We start from the raw sequence: 20,149 nt of genomic DNA on the forward strand, positions 1-20,149 counted from the left end.
AGTGTAAAGTAATGGATGGAAAAATTCCAAAGGTCTCACAATAGTAAACTGCAGCAGTTGAGTATGAAAGGTATAGCAAAGTCAAAATTAAACTTTTATGATTTAGATAAAATAAATTTTTAACAACTTTCAAATTGACTTCTATTATCTGATTTCGTTCATTCTTTTGGTATCATTTGTTGAAAAGCATACCTAGGTTATATTACTGAGAGCTAGCTGCTGATTGGTGGCTGCACATGTATGCCTCTTGTTATTGGCTCACCTGTGTTCAGCTAGATTCCAGCAGTGCATTTACTGCTCCTTCAACAAAGGCTACCAAGAGAATGAAGCAAATTTGACAATAGAAGTAAATTGGAAAGTTGTTTAAAACTGTATGTTCTATCTGAATCATGATTGAGTTTCATGTCTACACTAAATGGTAGATAAAAATCATTAGCCTACACATGCCTTCATCATTAAAAATCAAAACAAACAAGAAAAACTGTCAGAATAAGTGCTGCTATTTTTTAAAAATTTTACAACATTCTCTGTAGTCTCTAAGGAGAGAGAGTAGTTTCACTGTTTGAGTGACCCATTTTATCCCCTGGTTCTGATAAACCAGCCATTCAGCTTCAAACCATCAATGTCATAAACGTCTCTAGCCTCGCGTTTTCATTCTGTTACGCAAATGCATTCATTGCAATAGCAGTTAAAATACTAGGTGGTTTAGGTGTAAATGTTATTGTAAAACAGAACCAGAAAGCATCATCATGTGTTTGCTCAATAACTTACAGGAAGTAATTCTGCCTTTTAGTAGAGAATATATGATATCTAAATATACATTTATTTATAGAAAGAAGACTACTAACTGATTTGGGTCTGTTTAATGCATTATAATAGCAAAGGTGTTCTTATAGATAAATAGCTAAAAATGAGTGCACAATGTAGGGCAGCGGCTTCTAAGGCATGTATTAAATTTAGACTATGAGGAGAGGTTAGCCAAATTAGGTCTGTTTACTCTGGAGCACTGGTTTTCAAACCTGTCCTCCCTAACAGGCCAGATTTTGAGGATATCTGAACTGGAACACAGGTGAAATAATCAACTGATTAGTAAACACAGTTATTAACCTGCTCTAACTTAAGGTGATCCTGAAAACCTGGCCTGTAGGGGAGGCCCCAGAAAAGGTTTGAAAACCAGTGCTCTAGAAAAAAACAAGAAAAAAAAAACTTGAGAGGTTATACGATTACTTTATACAAATATATTCAAAGCCAATATACAGAGTTTGCTGAAGAGCTCTTTATTCCAAGGCAATTGTCTGCAACAAGAGGTCACACAAGCAAGAGTGAGATTTAAAGGGCCATTATAGTAAAAAAAAAAAAAAAAAAGACATGCTCTAATCCATTAGACCATGTAATTTTAAGACTATCGACCCTAGACCTTTGCAGGGGTTAAGCACACAGTGGCCTAAGGTCTATAATCTTAAAAGAAACAAAAAACACAGATTAGAGCATGTCATTTTTTTATTACTATAATGGCCATTTAATCCAGCAATGTAAACATGTTTTCACTGTAAGAGCAATTCAATTGTGCAACATCTTGCCTAAGGAGGTAGTGAATGCCAATACCTTAGATAAATTTAAAAAATGGCTTAGCTAGATTTCTGGGTATATGAGTGCTTGTGTTAAATGGGTCGGCTGATGGTATTAATTTAAGCTCGAACGGCAGCTTCTTTATTGTAAATGAAGAAGGATCTGTGTAGGTTGAACTTGATGGACTTGTGTCTTCTTTCAACCTCATCTACTATATTACTAAGAAAGAACCAGTGCTAAACCACATTAAGGAAAGGGCTTTGCAGTACAATATTTTATATTGTTCCTGTTACAGATACATGAACCACAATGCACAATATGTATGTATCCCCATCTGTATGTACAGGGTTGTGATTGGTTAACAAGGGTCCTTTTGATTAGGGTGAAAATCAGTTTAATTTTATATTTAAATATACTTTTTTTTTTTTAAAAAAACACTAAACTGTAAGCTTGTCTTTTTTAAATAATATAGCTTTATTTTGAAACCTATATTTCACATTGGACAGCATTTGGAGATTAGTAGCCCATCTGACATTAACTTTTTCCTCATAGAGAAACCAGTCTTACATTGAGGTCTAGAGACCATTTGCGGCACTCCTGCATTTCTCATGTTCTACTTCAGTCATTTACTTCTATCCAGTTAACGTTGACAAAAGTTCGAGAATCCATTTTATCGATGTAGAGAACACCATCCAGGTGATCCATTTCATGTTGTATAATACGGGCAGCCCATCCCTTTGCCTGCCACACAGTGTGCTCTCCCTGCGGATTTAAACCTAAAAGAACAAAAGCAGAAGTTTAAAATAAACAAAGTAAAATGGTCAATGAACTCCCTAGAGAAACTGTGTAAAGCTGCCACATGGTCCTCTTTAAATACCTTCTCAAAATGTTGTTTTGTTTTTTGCAAAGAACATCAAATTATTTTGGAGAATGTTTACAGTCCGTTTCTCAATAATAGCCAGTTTTCTCATTGCACTTTTTTTTTTTTTGGTAATAATAGTGGCCCTGTCATAGGTAATTATTGTGATACAGACCCTGCTTCATGTGCGACCACATACATAAGAGAAAATTTGATTTGTGTGCTTCTATCGATCCCTTAGCTCACATTCTGAGACACATTACATGAAGAACCACACGTTTCATCTTCTTTAAGTGCAATAATAAAGGAGCATCATATTTGTAAAGATAACATTGGTAGTCATATCTATTTGACAAACTAATGCCGAAAATGACAGCGGGTATTTGCATTCAGCTATTTTCAACGCCAGATACATTTGTGTTAAAGCGCAACACTCAAATATCTGTGTCGCACTTTAAAGTGATGGTAAATTTCAGACTATTAGATTGTTGCAATGAAAAATATATTAGTTTGTAAGTAAAACCACATGGTTATTTTATTTTTTTTAAAAGTATATATATATATATATATATATATATATATTATAAATATATATATATATATATATATATATATATATATATATATTTTATAATAAAATATTTCTAATCCTAATTGTTATTGTCTCTACATAGGCTTTCTAAGGGGTTTAAAGGGGCTGGACTTCAAGATTGTCATACGACTCACACATTGATTGGATGTTCACTGGAATTGTTCTATTAAAAAAAAAAAAAAGTTCATCCAAGTGGGCCAGCATAACATTACAATATGCACTAAAATAAACCTTTCACAGATGGATTAAAAACAAAAAGGTACACATTTTTTTTAATGGCAAATAATAAATACATGGCATTTGATTATATAAAGTTTACCATCACTTTAACACAACTTCTGTCTTTTTTTTAACCTCATCTACTATCTACAATATCCTGCTCCAAACATAGCTGAATGCAGCTACCTGTGGCCATATACGCATTAGTTTGTCAAATTAATATTGAAATAATACACGTCTTTTCTTTACACTTTTTTTTTTTTTTAGCAGTGGGGTGTACAGCCTAGTTTCAGGTTACTGATAACACCATTAACTTTCTATTGTGTGCACATTAATTTCCTCTGTGACGGCCTGGCTTCCTGAAGTAGACAAGGCACATATGCTCACGCTCAGCCCTCCTCCAATGACAGTAATGTAAAACAGTGGATTGTTCATCAGATATCAATTCTCTGTTCACTTAGTTTCAGGATTTGGCTTGTGAGTAGTGTGTGACAATGGGAATTATTATTAACCCCTTAGGCAATAATGAGCAAGTATGGATGAGATTTGCAGGCTAATTATCAACTAAGGAAGACAAAATGTCTTCCTTAGTTGATAATTAGCCTGCAAATCATCAATTGAAAAACCTCTTCATATTTATAAAATATAAATATGAAGAGGTTTTTCAATTGATGACCTGTCATCATCATTAAAATTGCTTTTTAACATGAAACACAGATTTTAAAAATATGAAACTTTGGAATAAACAACATCCTTCCTTAGTTTATAACAATAGCTATAATGCAGATCTCATCAATATTTACTATGCAAGATAAATGCTCCTTTTGCTTGTTATTGTGTAAGGACATTATTGTGAGTGAAGAAAGGCCAAGAAAGTGAGCATTTGTGCACTGTCTGCTTTGGAAAGCCGGGCAGAAATTATCAGAAGTATGTTAAGTGGGAGAGTAAAGGAGCCTTATCATTGATCCTGAATAAGGAGAGAAGAGAGAAAAAAAAGGGGGGGGGGGGAGCAGGCTTATAGGGTGGCCAGGGGGTTCGTTACTGCAGGTATGTAAAGGCCCCCCCCTACAAAAAATGTATGCTTACCTGATAAATGTATTTATTTTATGGTGGTAAAAGTCTGCAAGCTATTGCTTCTGAGATTAAACTCCTGGCTGCTAGGAGGAGGCAAAAATACCCAACATTCACAAGCTTTTAAACACTTCCACTCTGGTATCCCAGTCTATTGTATAGCCAAGAAAGGAGAAAAAACATAATTTATGTAAGAACTTACCTGATAAATTCATTTCTTTCATATTAGCAAGAGTCCATGAGCTAGTGACAAATGGGATATACATTCCTACCAGGAGGGGCAAAGTTTCCCAAACCTCAAAATGCCTATAAATACACCCCTCACCACACCCACAAATCAGTTTAACGTATAGCCAAGAAGTGGGGTGATAAAAAAAAAGTGCGAAAGCATAAAAAAAAAAAAGGAATTGGAATAATTGTGCTTTATACAAAAAAATCATAACCACCACAAAAAAGGGTGGGCCTCATGGACTCTTGCTAATATGAAAGAAATGAATTTATCAGGTATGTTCTTACATAAATTATGTTTTCTTTCATGTAATTAGCAAGAGTCCATGAGCTAGTGACGTATGGGATAGCAGATACCCAAGATGTGGAACTTCCACGCAAGAGTCACTAGAGAGGGAGGGATAAAATAAAGACAGCCAATTCCGCTGAAAAAATAATCCACAACCCAAATCAAAAGTTTTAATCTAAATAATGAAAAAAACTGAAATCATAAGCAGAAGAATCAAACTGAAACAGCTGCCTGAAGTACTTTTCTGCCAAAAACTGCTTCAGAAGAAGAGAAAACATCAAAATGGTAGAATGTAGTAAAAGTATGCAAAGAAGACCAAGTTGCTGCTTTGCAAATCTGATCAACAGAAGCTTCATTCCTAAAAGCCCAGGAAGTAGAAACTGACCTAGTAGAATGAGCCGTAATGCTTTGAGGCGGGGACTTAGCCGACTCCACATAAGCATGATGAATCAAAGACTTTAACCAAGACGCCAAAGAAATGGCAGAAGCTTTCTGACCTTTCCTGGAACCAGAAAAGATAACAAATAGACTAGAAGTCTATCTAAAATCTTTAGTAGCTTCAACATAATATTTCAAAGCTCTTACTACATCCAAAGAATGTAAAGATCTCTCCTTTGAATTCTTAGGATTAGGGCACAATGAAGGGACAACAATTTCTCTACTAATGTTGTTAGAATTCACAACCTTAGGTAAAAATTTAAATGAAGTCCGCAACACCGCCTTATCCTGATGGAAAATCAGAAAAGGAGATTCACAAGAAAGAGCAGATAACTCAGAAACTCTTCTAGCAGAAGAGATGGCCAAAAGGAACAAAACTTTCCAAGAAAGTAATTTAATATCCAGAGAATGCATAGGTTCAAACGGAGGAGCCTGTAAAGCCCTCAGAACCAAATTAAGACTCCAAGGAGGAGAGATTGACTTAATGAGAGGCTTGATACGAACCAAAGCCTGTACAAAACAATGAATATCAGGAAGATGAGCAATCTTTCTGTGAAAAAGAACAGAAAGAGCAGAGATTTGTCCTTTCAAAAGAACTTATCCAAACCATCCTGAAGAAACTGTAAAATTCTAGGAATTCTAAAAGAATGCCAGGAGAATTTATGAGAAGAACACCAAGAAATGTAGGTCTTCCAGACTTGATAATAAATCTTCCTAGACACAGATTTACGAGCCTGTAACATAGTATTAATTACTGAGTCAGAGAAACCCCTATGACTAAGAATCAAGCGTTCAATGTCCATACCTTCAAATTTAATGATTTGAGATCCTGATGGAAAAATGGGCCTTGAGATAGAAGGTCTGGTCTTAACGGAAGTGTCCAAGGTTGGCAACTGGCCATCCGAATGAGATCCGCATGCCAAAACCTGTGAGGCCATGCTGGAGCCACCAGCAGTACAAACGAACGTTCCATGAGAATTTTGGAAATCACTCTTGGAAGAAGAACTAGAGGCGGAAAGATATAGACAGGATGATAATTCCAAGGAAGCGACAACGCGTCCACTGCTTCCGCCTGAGGATCCCTGGATCTGGACAGATACCTGGGAAGTTTCTTGTTTAGATGAGAGGCCATCAGATCTATTTCTGGAAGTCCCCACATTTGAACAATCTGAAGAAATACCTCTGGGTGAAGAGACCATTCGCCCGGATGTAACGTCTGGCGACTGAGATAATCCGCTTCCCAATTGTCTACACCTGGGATATGAACCGCAGAAATTAGACAGGAGCTGGATTCCGCCCATACAAGTATCCGAGATACTTCTTTCATAGCTTGAGGACTGTGAGTCCCACCTTGATGATTGACATACGCCACGGTTGTGACATTGTCTGTCTGAAAACAAATAAACGATTCTCTCTTCAGAAGAGGCCCCAACTGAAGAGCTCTGAAAATCGCACGGAGTTCCAAAATGTTGATTGGTAATCTCGCCTCCTGAGATTCCCAAACCCCCTGCGCTGTCAGAGATCCCCATACAGCTCCCCAACCTAAAAGACTCGCATCTGTTGAGATCACAGTCCAGGTTGGACGAACAAAAGAGGCCCCTTGAATTAAACGATGGTGATCCAACCACCAAGTCAGAGAAGATCGAACATTGGGATTTAAGGATATTATTTGTGATATTCTTGTATAATCCCTGCACCACTGGTTCAGCATACAAAGCTGAAGAGGTCTCATGTGAAAACGAGCAAAGGGGATCGCGTCCGATGCAGCAGTCATGAGACCTAGAATTTCCATGCAAAAAGCTACCGAAGGGAATGATTGAGACTGAAGGGTTCGACAAGCTGAAACCAACTTCAGACGTCTCTTTTCTCTTAAGGACAAAGTCATGGACACTGAATCTATTTGAAAGCCCAAAAAGGTTACCTTTGTCTGCGGAATCAAAGAACTCTTTGGTAAATTGATCCTCCAACCATGTTTTTGAAGAAACAACACAAGTTGATTCATATGAGATTCTGCAGAATGTAAAGACTGAGCAAGTACCAAGAAATCGTCCAAATAAGGAAATACCGCAATACCCTGTTCTCTGATTACAGAGAGAAGGGCACCGAGAACCTTTGAAAAGATCCTTGGAGCTGTTGCTAGGCCAAACGGAAGGGCAACAAACTGGTAATGCTTGTCTAGAAAAGAGAATCTCAGAAACTGAAAGTGATCTGGATGAATTGGAATATGAAGATATGCATCCTGTAAATCTATTGTGGACATATAATGCCCTTGCTGAACAAAAGGCAGAATAGTCCTTATAGTCACCATTTTGAATGTTGGTATTCTCACATAACGATTCAATATTTTTAGATCCAGAACTGGTCTGCAGGAATTCTCCTTCTTTGGAACAATGAATAGATTTGAGTAAAACCCCAGACCCCGTTCCAGAACTGGAACTGGCACAATTACCCCAGCCAACTCTAGATCTGAAACACATTTCAGAAATGCCTGAGCCTTCACTGGGTTTACTGGAATGCGAGAGAGAAAAAATCTTCTCACAGGTGGTCTTATCTTGAAACCTATTCTGTACCCTTGAGAAACAATGTTCTGAATCCAAAGACTGTGAATCGAATTGATCCAAATATCTTTGAAAAATCGTAACCTGCCCCCTACCAGCTGTGCTGGAATGAGGGCCGCACCTTCATGCGGATTTAGGAGCTGGTTTTGACTTTCTAAAAGGCTTGGATTTATTCCAGACTGGAGAATGTTTCCAAACGGAAACTGTTCCTTTAGGGGAAGGGTCAGGCTTTTGTTCCTTATTCTGACGAAAGGAACGAAAAACGATTAGCAGCCCTATATTTACCTTTAGATTTTTTTGTCCTGAGGCAAAAAGGTTCCTTTCCCCCCCAGTAACAGTTGAAATAATAGAATCCAACTGTGAACCAAATAATTTATTACCTTGGAAAGAAAGAGAAAGCAAAGTTGACTTAGAAGTCATATCTGCACTCCAAGATTTAAGCCATAAAGCTCTTCTAGCTAAGATAGCTAAAGACATATATCTGACATCAATTCTAATGATATCAAAAATGGCATCACAAATAAAGTTATTAGCATGTTGAAGAAGTTTAACAATGCTATAAGCATTATGGTCTGACACTTGTTGCGCTAAAGCCTCCAACCAGAAAGTTGAAGCTGCAGCAACATCAGCCAAAGAAATAGCAGGTCTAAGAAGATTACCTGAACATAAATAAGCTTTCCTTAGAAAGGATTCAAGGTTCCTGTCTAAAGGATCCTTAAAGGAAGTACTATCCGCCGTAGAAATAGTAGTACGTTTAGCAAGAGTAGAAATAGCCCCATCAACTTTAGGGATTTTATCCCAAAACTCTAATCTATCAGATGGCACAGGGTACAATTTCCTAAACCTTTGAGAAGGAGTAAATGAAGTACCCAGACTATTCCATTCCCTAGAGATTACTTCTGAAATAGCATCAGGAACTGGAAAAACTTCAGGAATAACTACATGAGGTTTGAAAACCGAATTTAAACGCTTAGTAGATTTAGTATCAAGAGGACTAGACTCCTCCATATCTAATGCAATTAACACTTCTTTAAGTAAAGAACGAATGAACTCCATCTTAAATAGATATGAAGATTTATCAGTGTCAATATCTGAGGCAGAATCTTCTGAACCAGATAGATCCTCATCAGAAACAGATAAGTCAGAATGATGAAAATCATTTAAAAATTCATCTGAAATATGAGAAGTTTTAAAAGACCTTTTACGCTTACTGGAAGGAGGAATAACAGAAAGAGCCTTCCTAATAGATTTAGAAACAAATTCTTTTACATTAACAGGGACATCCTGAACATTAGATGTTGAAGGAACAACAACAGGTAATGGAAATACAATCTGCATTAGAAAGTTTATCATGACAGTTATCACAAACAACAGCCGGCGGAACAGTTACCAAAAGTTTACAACAGATGCACTTAACTTTGGTAGAACCAGTGTCAGGCAGCGTCTTTCCAGAAGTAGATTCTGATCCAGGGTCATGTTGAGACATCTTGCAATATGTAACAGAAAAAACAACATATAAAGCAAAATTATCAAATTCCTTAAATGACAGTTTCAGGAATGGGAAAAAATGCCAAATGAACAAAGCCTCTAGCAACCAGAAGCAATGAAAAATGAGGCTGAAATAATGTGAAAAAAAGGTGGAGACAAGAATGACGCACACATTTTTTGGCGCCAGGAATGACGCCCATATTATTGGCGCCAAGTACAACGCCCATATTTTTTGGCGCCAAGTATGACGCCACATCCTGTGACGCCGGAAAAAATGACGCCCACAATTTTGGCGCAAAAAAACGTCTGAACGTCAAAAATGACGCAACCATGCACAAACTTCTGGCGTCAATTAGGGCGCCGGAAATGACAAAATTTTTGCGCCAAAAATGACGCAATAAATTGAAGCATTTTCAGCCCCCGCGAGCCTAATAGCCCACAGGAAAAAAAGTCAATTGAAAAAAAAAATTTTAAGGTAAGAAAAAAATATTTCATATGCATTATCCCAAATAATGAAACTGACTGTCTGAAATAAGGAATACTGATTATCCTGAATCATGGCAAATATAAGTTTAACACATATATTTAGAACTTTACATATAAAGTGCCCAACCATAGCTTAGAGTGTCATAAAAAATAAGACTTACTTACCCTAAGACACTCATCTACATATAGTAGACAGCCAAACCAGTACTGAAACGAGAATCAGTAGAGGTAATGGTATATAAGAGTATATCGTCGATCTGAAAAGGGAGGTAAGAGATGAATCTCTACGACCGATAACAGAGAACCTATGAAATAGATCCCGTAGAAGGAGACCATTGAATTCAAATAGGCAATACTCTCTTCACATCCCTCTGACATTCACTGCACTCTGAGAGGAACCGGGCTTCAGCCTGCTGCGAAGCGCATATCAACATAAAATCTAGCACAAACTTACTTCACCACCTCCACGGGAGGCAAAGTTTTTAAAACTGATTTGTGGGTGTGGTGAGGGGTGTATTTATAGGCATTTTGAGGTTTGGGAAACTTTGCCCCTCCTGGTAGGAATGTATATCCCATACGTCACTAGCTCATGGACTCTTGCTAATTACATGAAAGAAAATAGAAAGGGTAAATGAGGCGCTGACAGCTGGCGTAGTACTTTTACTATGTATACTGCCATTCTACTTTCATTACGCTGTTTTAATTGCTTTTAATAAAGTTGGATATTTTAATCTATCTTGCTTGGCTTCAGGGTAAATAAGGTGCACACTAGAATTGCTGCCAATTGAAAAATATATATAAGGGCGGGTCTCGTGGACTCTCACCACCAAGAAAGAAATTAGTTCATCAGGTAAGTAAGTATACATTCTGTTTTCTTTCATAAGATTGTGAGAGTCCATGAACTTCTGGAATCTAATACCCAAGCTGTGGAGCCCATGAGTAACTGGGTGGGACAAATATTAAAGGGACATAAAACCCCAACATTTTATTTCATGAATTAATGCATACAATTTTAAACAACTTTCCAATTTACTTCTATTATCAACTTTTCTTGTTATTCTTTGTTGAAAAGCAGGAAAGTAGGCTCATGGGTGTGCATGTGTCTGCAGCATTATATATGGCAGCAGACATTTGATAATAGAAGTAAATTAGAAACTTTTTTAAAATTGTATTCTCTATCTGAATAATGAAAGAAAAATGTTGGGTTTAATGTCCCTTTAAGAGAGGCACCTACTTACCAGACACTGCAGCCTATAGGGCTTAAGAGGCAAGAACTTAAAAATGGTAAAACTAAGTTGCTGCTTTGCAAATCTGCTCAACATAAACTTCAATTTTAAAAAGCCCAAGAAGTGGAAAAAGGATGTATTATTTGTTTTTTTATAGGAGATGTTCCTGTCTCCAATTAAGCCTTACATATCAACTGCTTTAACTAGGAAGCTAAAGTAACAGCTGTGGCCTTCTGACTCAGACATGGACCTTTGAAAAAAATAAATAAACTAAAAGTACTGACTAAAATTCCTTGTAGATGAAAATAAAAATGTGTAATGTCCTTACATACATGTAATTATGCAAAAAAAAAAAAAACTCTTTAGAAACTTTTGGATTGGATTGGAATAAAAAGAAGGAATTCCTGAATGTTTGTGAAGATGCTACCTTAAGCAAAAACACATACTAAGATTTTAAGACCACCTTAATATTATGGAAAATAATAAAAAGAGTCTCACAAGTAGAGCAGACATTCTCCTGGCAGAAACAATAGCTTCCAAGACAGAAGCTGAATGTTTAAGACATAAATAAGTTCAAAAAGCGGAGCTTGCATGACCTTACTGAAAGAGGAGAAAATGTATTAAATACTGGTTCTATCCTTGAACAAAAAGTCTGAATGTCAGGAAATTTAGCAAGTTTCTTATTAAATAAAACCGAAAAGGCAGAAAAGTAACCCTTCAAAGAACTAGCAGATAAAGCTCTCTCTTTAGCCTCTTGTAAGAACTAAAGAATTCTTGGAATTCTGAAAGAATTAAAAATAAAACTTGTTTATCACATTAGGAAAGAAAAACCTTCCAAATCTTGTGATAAATCTGACCTGATATAGGCATCCTTGACTGAATTAAGGTCTTCACTACCTTAACCCCTTAATGACCGGACCATTTTTCAATTTTCTTACCCTTAATGACAATGGCTATTTTTACATTTCTGCAGTGTTTGCGGTTAGCTGTAATTTTCCTCTTACTCGTTTACTGTACCCACACATATATACCGTTTTTCTCGCCATTAAATGGACTTTCTAAAGATACCATTATTTTCATCATATCTTATAATTTACTAAAAAAAAATGATAAAATATGAGGAAAAAATGGAAAAAAACACACTTTTTCTAACTTTGACCCCCAAAATCTGTTACACATCTACAATCACCAAAAAACACTGATGCTAAATAGTTTATAAATTTTGTCCTGAGTTTAGAAATACCCAATGTTTGCACATTCTTTGCTTTTTTTGCAATTTATGGGGCAATAAATACAAGTAGCACTTTACTATTTCCAAACCACTTTTTTTCAAAATTAGCGCTAGTTACTTTGGAACCCTGATATCTGTCAGGAATACCTGAATATCCCTTGATATGTATATATTTTGTTTTCGAAGACATCCCAAAGTATTGATCTAGGCCCATTTTGGTATATTTCATGCCACCATTTCACCGCCAAATGCGATAAAAAAAAAAAGTTCACTTTTTCACAAATTTTGTCACAAACTTTAGGTTTCCCACTGAAATTATTTATAAACAGCTTCTGCAATTATGGCACAAATGGTTGTAAATTCTTCTCTGGGATCCCCTTTTTCAGAAATAACAGACTTATATGGCTTTGTGGTTGCGTTTTGGTAATTAGAAGGCCGCTAAATGCCGCTGCGCACCACACGTGTTTTATGTCCAGGAGTGAAGGGGTTAATTAGGGAGCTTGTAGTGTTAATTTTAGCTTTAGTGTAGTGTAGTAGACAACCCCAAGTATTGATCTAGGCCCATTTTGGTATATTTTATGCCACCATTTCACCGCCAAATGCGAGCAAATAAAAAAAAAACCTTACATTTTTCAGAATTTTAGGTTTCTCACTGAAATTATTTACAAACAGCTTGTGTTATTATGGCAGAAATTGTTGTAAAAGCTTCTCTGGGATCCCCTTTGTTCAGAAATAGCAGACTTATATGGCTTTGGCGTTGCTTTTTGGTAATTAGAAGGCCGCTAAATGCTGCTGCGCACCACACATGAATTATGCCCAGCAGTGAAGGGGTTAAATTAGGAAGCTTGTAAGGAGCTTGCAGGGTTAATTTTAGAGATCAGCCTCCCACCTGACACATCCCACCCCCTGATCCCTCCCAAACAGCTCTCTTCCCTCCCCCACCCCACAATTGTTCCCGCCATCTTAAGTACTGGCAGAAAGTCTGCCAGTACTAAACAAAAGAGTTTTTTTTTTTTTTTAAATAAAAATAATAAAATATTTTAGTTGTGATGGACCCCTGCCTTAGCACCAACCTCCCTGATCCCCCCTCCAGCTCTCTAACCCTCTCCCCTACCTAATTACCGCCATCTTGGGTACTGGCAGCTGTCTGCCAGTACCCAGTTTGGCCCCACAAACCAAAGTATTTTAATTTTATTTTTAACTTTTATTTTTATTTTTAATTATTTCTGTAGTGTAGCAGCCCCCCCCACAATACCCCCACCCCCTCCCCCTCCCAGATCCTTTTATATGGCAAAAAAATTTTTTTAACTTTTTTTCCCCCTTCCTAACTTCATTGGTGTCAGTGTGGCTAATGCGTGCACGCGCGCACACGCTCCCTCCTCCCACCCGGTCAAACGGCACCATCGCTACCAGTGCAGAGAGGGCCACAGAGTGGCTCTCTCTGCATCGGAGTCTTGTAAAGGGGTATTGCAGGATGCCTCCATATCGAGGCATCACTGCAATACCCTCAGAGCTGCTGGAAGTGATTGTGATCACTTCCAGCACTCTGTTAGACAACTGACGTACCAGGTACGTCCATTGTCATTAACTGCTTGTTAATGCATGACGTACCTGGTACGTCAGTTGTCATTAAGGGGTTAAAGGGACACTGAACCCAATTTTTTTCTTTCATGATTCAGATAGAGCATGAAATTTTAAGCAACTTTCTAATTTACTCCTATTATCAAATTTTATTCATTCTCTTTGTATCTTTATTTGAAATGCAAGAATGTAAGTTTAGATGCCGGCCCATTTTTGGTGAACAACCAGGGTTGTCATTGCTGATTGGTGGATAAATTCATCCACCAATAAAAAAGTGCTGTCCAGAGTTCTGTATATATAAAAAAAAAACTTAGATGTCTTCTTTTTCAAATAAAGATAGCAAGAGAACGAAGAAAAATTGATAATAGGAGTATATTAGAAAGTTGCTTAAAATTGCATGCTCTATCTGAATCACAAAAGAAAAAAAATCGGGTTCAGTGTCCCTTTATCTTATCAACAATGTACAAAGATTTTCCAGCTAGAACATGAAAGAAGTAGATTCTGTATGTAGATCAGTATTACAGTACTGATACCGGAGGATAAATCACCTTCAGACAAAATATCAGAGGTGTCAGAATCAGATTCCTTCAATATATCTTTAACTAGTCTGTCACTTGTAGTAACAGAAGAACGTAAGTAGAAGACTGTTCGGGCTTAGCTGGAGGAGGCATAACCACCATACCTCAAATGGTGGAGCTAAAAAAATCCTCAAAACCTGGAGCAAATCAGTAGAACCTCATTGTGAGACACTAAAAGGAGAGGTTCATACGCGTCTAGAAGGAAATTAAAAAATAAAATATTATGCATAATATCATCCAAACAGTCATTGCATCACTGATCTGAAGGAACAAACAGGAAGCAATGAAACTTGAGTATATACATTCATTTTGGATCTCCCTTCTAAAGGAACGATTGTACAAAAGTGGGAACAGCTCCAGCCTGCTCCATTGTAAATTAAAATGGTTAAACCGACAGAATAAGTCACCTTGTATAATATCTATTTTAAATAAAAGATGCTGCAGAACACAAATAGGAAGTAAATGCAATACAAAACATGACAATATAGTGCATAGAAATACAGCTCAATATGTTAACATGTGGAAATAAGACGGTGTTATGGAAATGTAGCCAAAAGCTATGTGGTTAAAGGGACAGTCTAGTCAAAAGTAAACTTTTATGATTCAGATAGGGCATGTCATTTTAAATAACTTTCCAATTTACTTTTATAATTAATTTAGCTTTGTTCTCTTGGTATTCTTAGTTGAAAGCTAAACCTAGGTAGGGTCATATGCTAATTTCTTACCCCTTAAAGGCCGCCTCTTATCTAAATGCATTTTGACAATGTTCATAGCTAGAGGGTATTATTTCTTGTATGCCATGTAGATAACATCGTGGTCACGCCCGTAGAGTTACCTAGGAGCCAGCACTGATAGGCTAAACTGCATGTCTGTCAAAATAACTGAAATAAGGGAGAAATCTGCAGAGGCTTAGATACCAAGTAATCGCAAAGTTAAAAAGTGTATTACTATAACAGTGTTGGTTATGCAAAACTGGGGAATAGGTAATAAAAGGATTATCTATCTTTTTAAATAATACAAATTCTGGTGTTGACTGTCCCTTTAATACCACTTATGAGACCCCTTTGTGTGTAATCAAGCACAAGTTATAGATCCAAGAAAGGAAGAGAATATATATTAATATTTAACCTTATAATGTGAAAAACCAAACCCCTTTCAATGAAGAATAAGGAGAACCTAAATTCTTCACCTTCTCCTGTGGAGGCAAACATAAGACTGGGATACCCTGCACTTGGTTAAGTTTGAAATGTCAGATGATATTTTGCACTCCTTATCATTCTCGTGTGGAACATCCAAGCCAAAACTTTACTTGAGCTTTCACATACCAAAATGAACGGCTAATTCACTGAACCCGGAGGACATTATACAAGAAATGCTCCATTTGTGCAAACATCTATTTTTTTGTCCTCTCACTTTCTCTTTTTCCCCCTCTTTATTGTAATCAAAATTCAATAAAAAAAAACAAAAAAAAACTGGAATACCAGGTGGAAGGTATTAAAAGTTCTTAAATGTTGTGTATCTTTGCCTCCTTCTAGTGGCCAGGAGTAATGGCTCGTTGACTCTCATCACCTTATGAAAGAAGAAAAAAAAAAAACACATTGGGTTTAAAATAATATTTAAGGCACATACTAAATATTTGTGCCTATTTTTATGGTTTACTGACCCTTTAAGCTTATGATCGAATGCTAAAAGGGATAGAAAACACCTTGTAATTACAAGACATTTCCGTGATGTTGCTGTAGAATAACTTATGAGACAAGTCTAAATGTTTTTAAAACAAACATACTTTTTATTGCAATTGTTTATCAATAGCAAAACACCACCCACCATTTGCCATATTTGGAAAAGCCAATCTGGGTTTTAGTCTGCATACAACAAGGCTAACCACTGTCATAACGTTAGTTTCAAATGCATTGTTTTGCACTTGTTATCAGCTAAATCCAATTAAGGATATATATGTAGTATAGTTAGCCTTGAAAAGTCTGCAGGATTTTTTTTTTTTAAATCCTCAATTTTCATAGCTAAATTACATGAAAATGGGCAAAATAAATAATGAAATCATATTGCAAAGTTGTTGTTTTTTGCTTCATGTCTCTTTAAGAACAAAAATCATGTGTATTTAAAAAAAAAAAAAATAGTTTATATGAAATTCAAATACCCGGCACTCTGTTGCCCTATTCAAAAGTCAATTTTTCTGTGAGCTAAAGGTTTGAATTGTTCTCCAATCAGCGCTCTAGATACAACAAAAGTTCCATATGGGGAGAGCGCTGATTGGAGAACAATTCAAACCTTTAGCTCACAGAAAAATTGACTTTTGCATAGGGCAACAGAGCGCAGGGCGTTTGAATTTCATATCTATATTAAAAAGTAAGTTATAGAGCATCTTCATTACAACTGATGAATGAAACCCCATCTAAAATCTCACCAACATTCTGGATCTGATTTTAAAAAGGGGAGAGTTTACCATCACTTTAAATACATATTAACTATTTCTACCATCCAGCCTAGATAAATAAAAAACAATCTGTGCATTTGAGTTAACATCTCCCTTGGTACCAACTTGCAGGACTCTAGGGGGCCTATTTATCAAAGGTCTTGCGGACCTGATCCGACAGTGCGGATCAGGTCCGCAAGACCTTGCTGAATGCAGAGAGCAATACGCTCTCCGTATTCAGCATTGCCCCAGCAGCTCACAAGGGCTGCTGGTGCAACGCAGCCCCCTGCAGACTCGCGGCCAATTGGCCGCCAGCAGGGAGGTGTCAATCAACCCGATCGTACTCGATCGGGTTGATTTCCGGCGATTCCTGTCCGCCTCATCAGAGCAGGCGGACAGGGTTATGGAGCCCACAAGCTCCGTTCGGAGCTTGATAAATGGGCCCCTAAGTGTTGAGGTAAAGTCATGAGCACACGTTGCACATGCCTTACAGCAGGATGTGTCATTGTATTAGCTTTAGCTGAAATTACAATCTACCAAACAAAATACAAATAAATTATAACTCCCAACGTACAGTTATTAGTTTTCTGAAATAAAAACAAACAAACAAATAAATAAAAACACATACCCTGTTTTTTTACTAAATAAAGAAATTACCATGATTGTGTTATTCTTTGGTTTAAATTCATTCTTTTTAACATGAAACTGTAAGCAGTAACAGCTACAGTCTGTGGTCATACTTGTTATGGGTTATGTACATGGATATTGTTCTCTGTATGTTTACCTGAAATCTCCACAGAGTAGTACCGTGGTACTACAGCAGAGAATCCCTGGACACTGCTACACCCCTCTGGGAAGCTTAATATCCTAGAGTCCAAAACACGCATCTGAGGATTGATAAATATTTGCAGAGGGAAGGGAGTCATTTCACGAGCTTCTCGCACCTCTTGCGGCACCTCCTGGTACAGCGTCTCTGGAAGTTGCAATGCTAAGATACGCAGAGGAACCCCAAGCTGTGGTGCACTGAGTCCAACACAACATCCTACCTGCAGAACACGCACCATACGATCAAGCACTGCAAGGGTTTCAGGGTGGGAAATCCTATCAGGGGATACTGGGGCAGCTGTGCATCTCAGCACAGGATCTCCTGTCTGAGTCACGCGTGGATATGGAGGTTTAGGTGAACCAAGGACACTCCTTTTTATGTAACGCAAATAACTACGCTTCTTCCCTTCTGTCCAGTAAGATAAAAGACGTGGGGAGGAGAACGTGTTGCGTACTCTTGGGGCCGATGCATTAGAGTAGCGAGACAGAAGGAGGCTGAAAGCGCGAAAGCTTTTGTGGAGTGACATGTTGAATGCTGCAAAATGAATATATAAAAAAAAAAAACGGATTAAAAAGTTGGCAAAATGTTTAACTTATACAAGGGACATTCCAGTCAAAGTTGAAATCCACACAGACAAATTACATCTTTGGTCATATTTACAATATACAGTACATATATTAGCAAAACTGCTTCTAGTAAACATTATTACTGTTTTAGTGTTAGCATTTTCCTCTGCACATGCATTTGATGCATAGCTAGATATCTTCAGTGCATTTTAAATAATGCAGCTGCTCAAATTTCCAGTGGGGCTTGTAATCATGTCAGATATTAACAAATTGAGTCATTGCAAGATGGTACAAGCACCTTAAGGCTGTCTGAGCAAGTGCTGTGTTTAAAATGCTGGTGCACAGACATACTTAAATTTGCTATTGAAACAGCTTTTATCAGAAGCATTTTTGCCCAAAACATGTATATTACAAAATGTTTTCTATTCAAAAGTGAAATGCGCCTGTGTGCATTCCAATTTTAACAGGACTGTCCCTTTAATTGCGGCAGAAAACATCACATTTAACACTGCACAGAGAAAATACATTTTCCTTTACTAAACATCAGCATTTCCTTATCTGGATCAGAGGAACACAAAGAAGCAATAATAAAATGATCTAATGTGTAAACACATAATTATTGTTGCACTATCGCTTGCAGATACTTATGTGTTTAACCCCTGCAAATGAGTTAAATACATTATGTGATAGTAAATCATCTATTTTATATTGTGTATTGATTCAATCTTATTCTGTAAACGCTTGTTTATATTTTGTAACATTTAAAGGACCAGTCAACACTGTAGATTTGCATAATCAACAAAGGCATGATAAGAAGACAATGCAATAGCACTTAGTCTAAACTTCAAATTAATAGTACATTTTTGTTAAATAAATTGAAAAGTTATGTCTATTTCCACTCCCCCTGTACCATGTGACAGCCATCAGCCAATCACAAATGCATATACGTATATGCTGTGAATTCTTGCACATGCTCAGTAGGAGTTGGTAACTCAAAAAGTGTAAATATAAAAAGACTGTGCACATTTTGTTAATTGAAGTAAATTGGAAAGTTGTTTAAAATTGCATGCTATATCTGAATCTTGAAGTTTAATTTTGACTTGAGTGTCCCTTTAAGTATATTAATTGTAAATATGTTTAGAAAGTACTAACCAGACAATCGTTTTTTACGCCCACTGAGATATTTTGCCCTGCATCCGAGTGACGTATATAGCGGTACCACCCACTATATACGTCACATTTGTTGCATACTCCCAAGTAGTAAAAGCTCCTATTCTAAATGTCTATAGCTACAAGTAAACAGTGTTTACCCCTACATCACTCAGTCTCCGCTTCCGAGCCAATATGCGCGTGAAGCCTGAAGAGGAGATCGATGGAAAACCAGAACTGTGCAACTACACACATTCGTATTAATAACTCCTATTGACTAAAGCGAGCCAGTTGGGCAGGATGATGAATGGCTACAGATTTCAGATATAAAAGAAAAGAAAAAAAGGATCACGGTTATAGAATGTATTTAAAGATTGACAGGCAGCAATGTTCTATATATAAAATGACTACTTGCAGGTAAGGTAGCGCTAAATCAAAAGCACTACTATATGTATTTTTGAGCCTAATAACAACTGCCATAAAGTGAAGATACTGAGTTTACAAACACTTTAATGTGATAGTAAAGTCAAAATTAAACTTCCATGATTCATGTAGAGTGTGTAATTTCTTTCATACAGGTGGTGAGAGTCTACGATCCATTACTCTTGGGAATTACTATTTCTCTTGTTAAGTGTATCCAGTCCACGGATCATCCATTACTTGTGGGATATTCTCCTTCCCAACAGGAAGTTGCAAGAGGATCACCCACAGCAGAGCTGCTATATAGCTCCTCCCCTAACTGTCATATCCAGTCATTCTCT

General features: G+C 37.0%; 1 protein-coding gene across 2 annotated transcripts in view; it reads right to left on the reverse strand.

The window, feature by feature from the left end:
* Positions 1-2,019: 2,019 nt before the first annotated feature.
* The window catches only part of COG8 (component of oligomeric golgi complex 8), a 56,055-nt gene continuing 37,925 nt past the window's right edge, over positions 2,020-20,149 (reverse strand). The window contains exons 2-3 of one of the 2 annotated variants that reach the window (XM_053699422.1): positions 17,632-18,207; positions 2,020-2,345 (exon numbers count right to left, since the gene is read on the reverse strand). In XM_053699422.1, the coding sequence (XP_053555397.1) occupies positions 2,188-2,345; positions 17,632-18,199 (726 nt within the window). In that variant the 5' untranslated portion in view covers positions 18,200-18,207 and the 3' untranslated portion in view covers positions 2,020-2,187. The remainder of the gene's footprint in view (positions 2,346-17,631; positions 18,208-20,149) is intronic. The other variant, XM_053699424.1, reaches the window with a different exon arrangement.

This window comes from Bombina bombina, chromosome 1 (assembly GCF_027579735.1).
Source record: "Bombina bombina isolate aBomBom1 chromosome 1, aBomBom1.pri, whole genome shotgun sequence".
Classification (NCBI taxonomy): domain Eukaryota; kingdom Metazoa; phylum Chordata; class Amphibia; order Anura; family Bombinatoridae; genus Bombina; species Bombina bombina.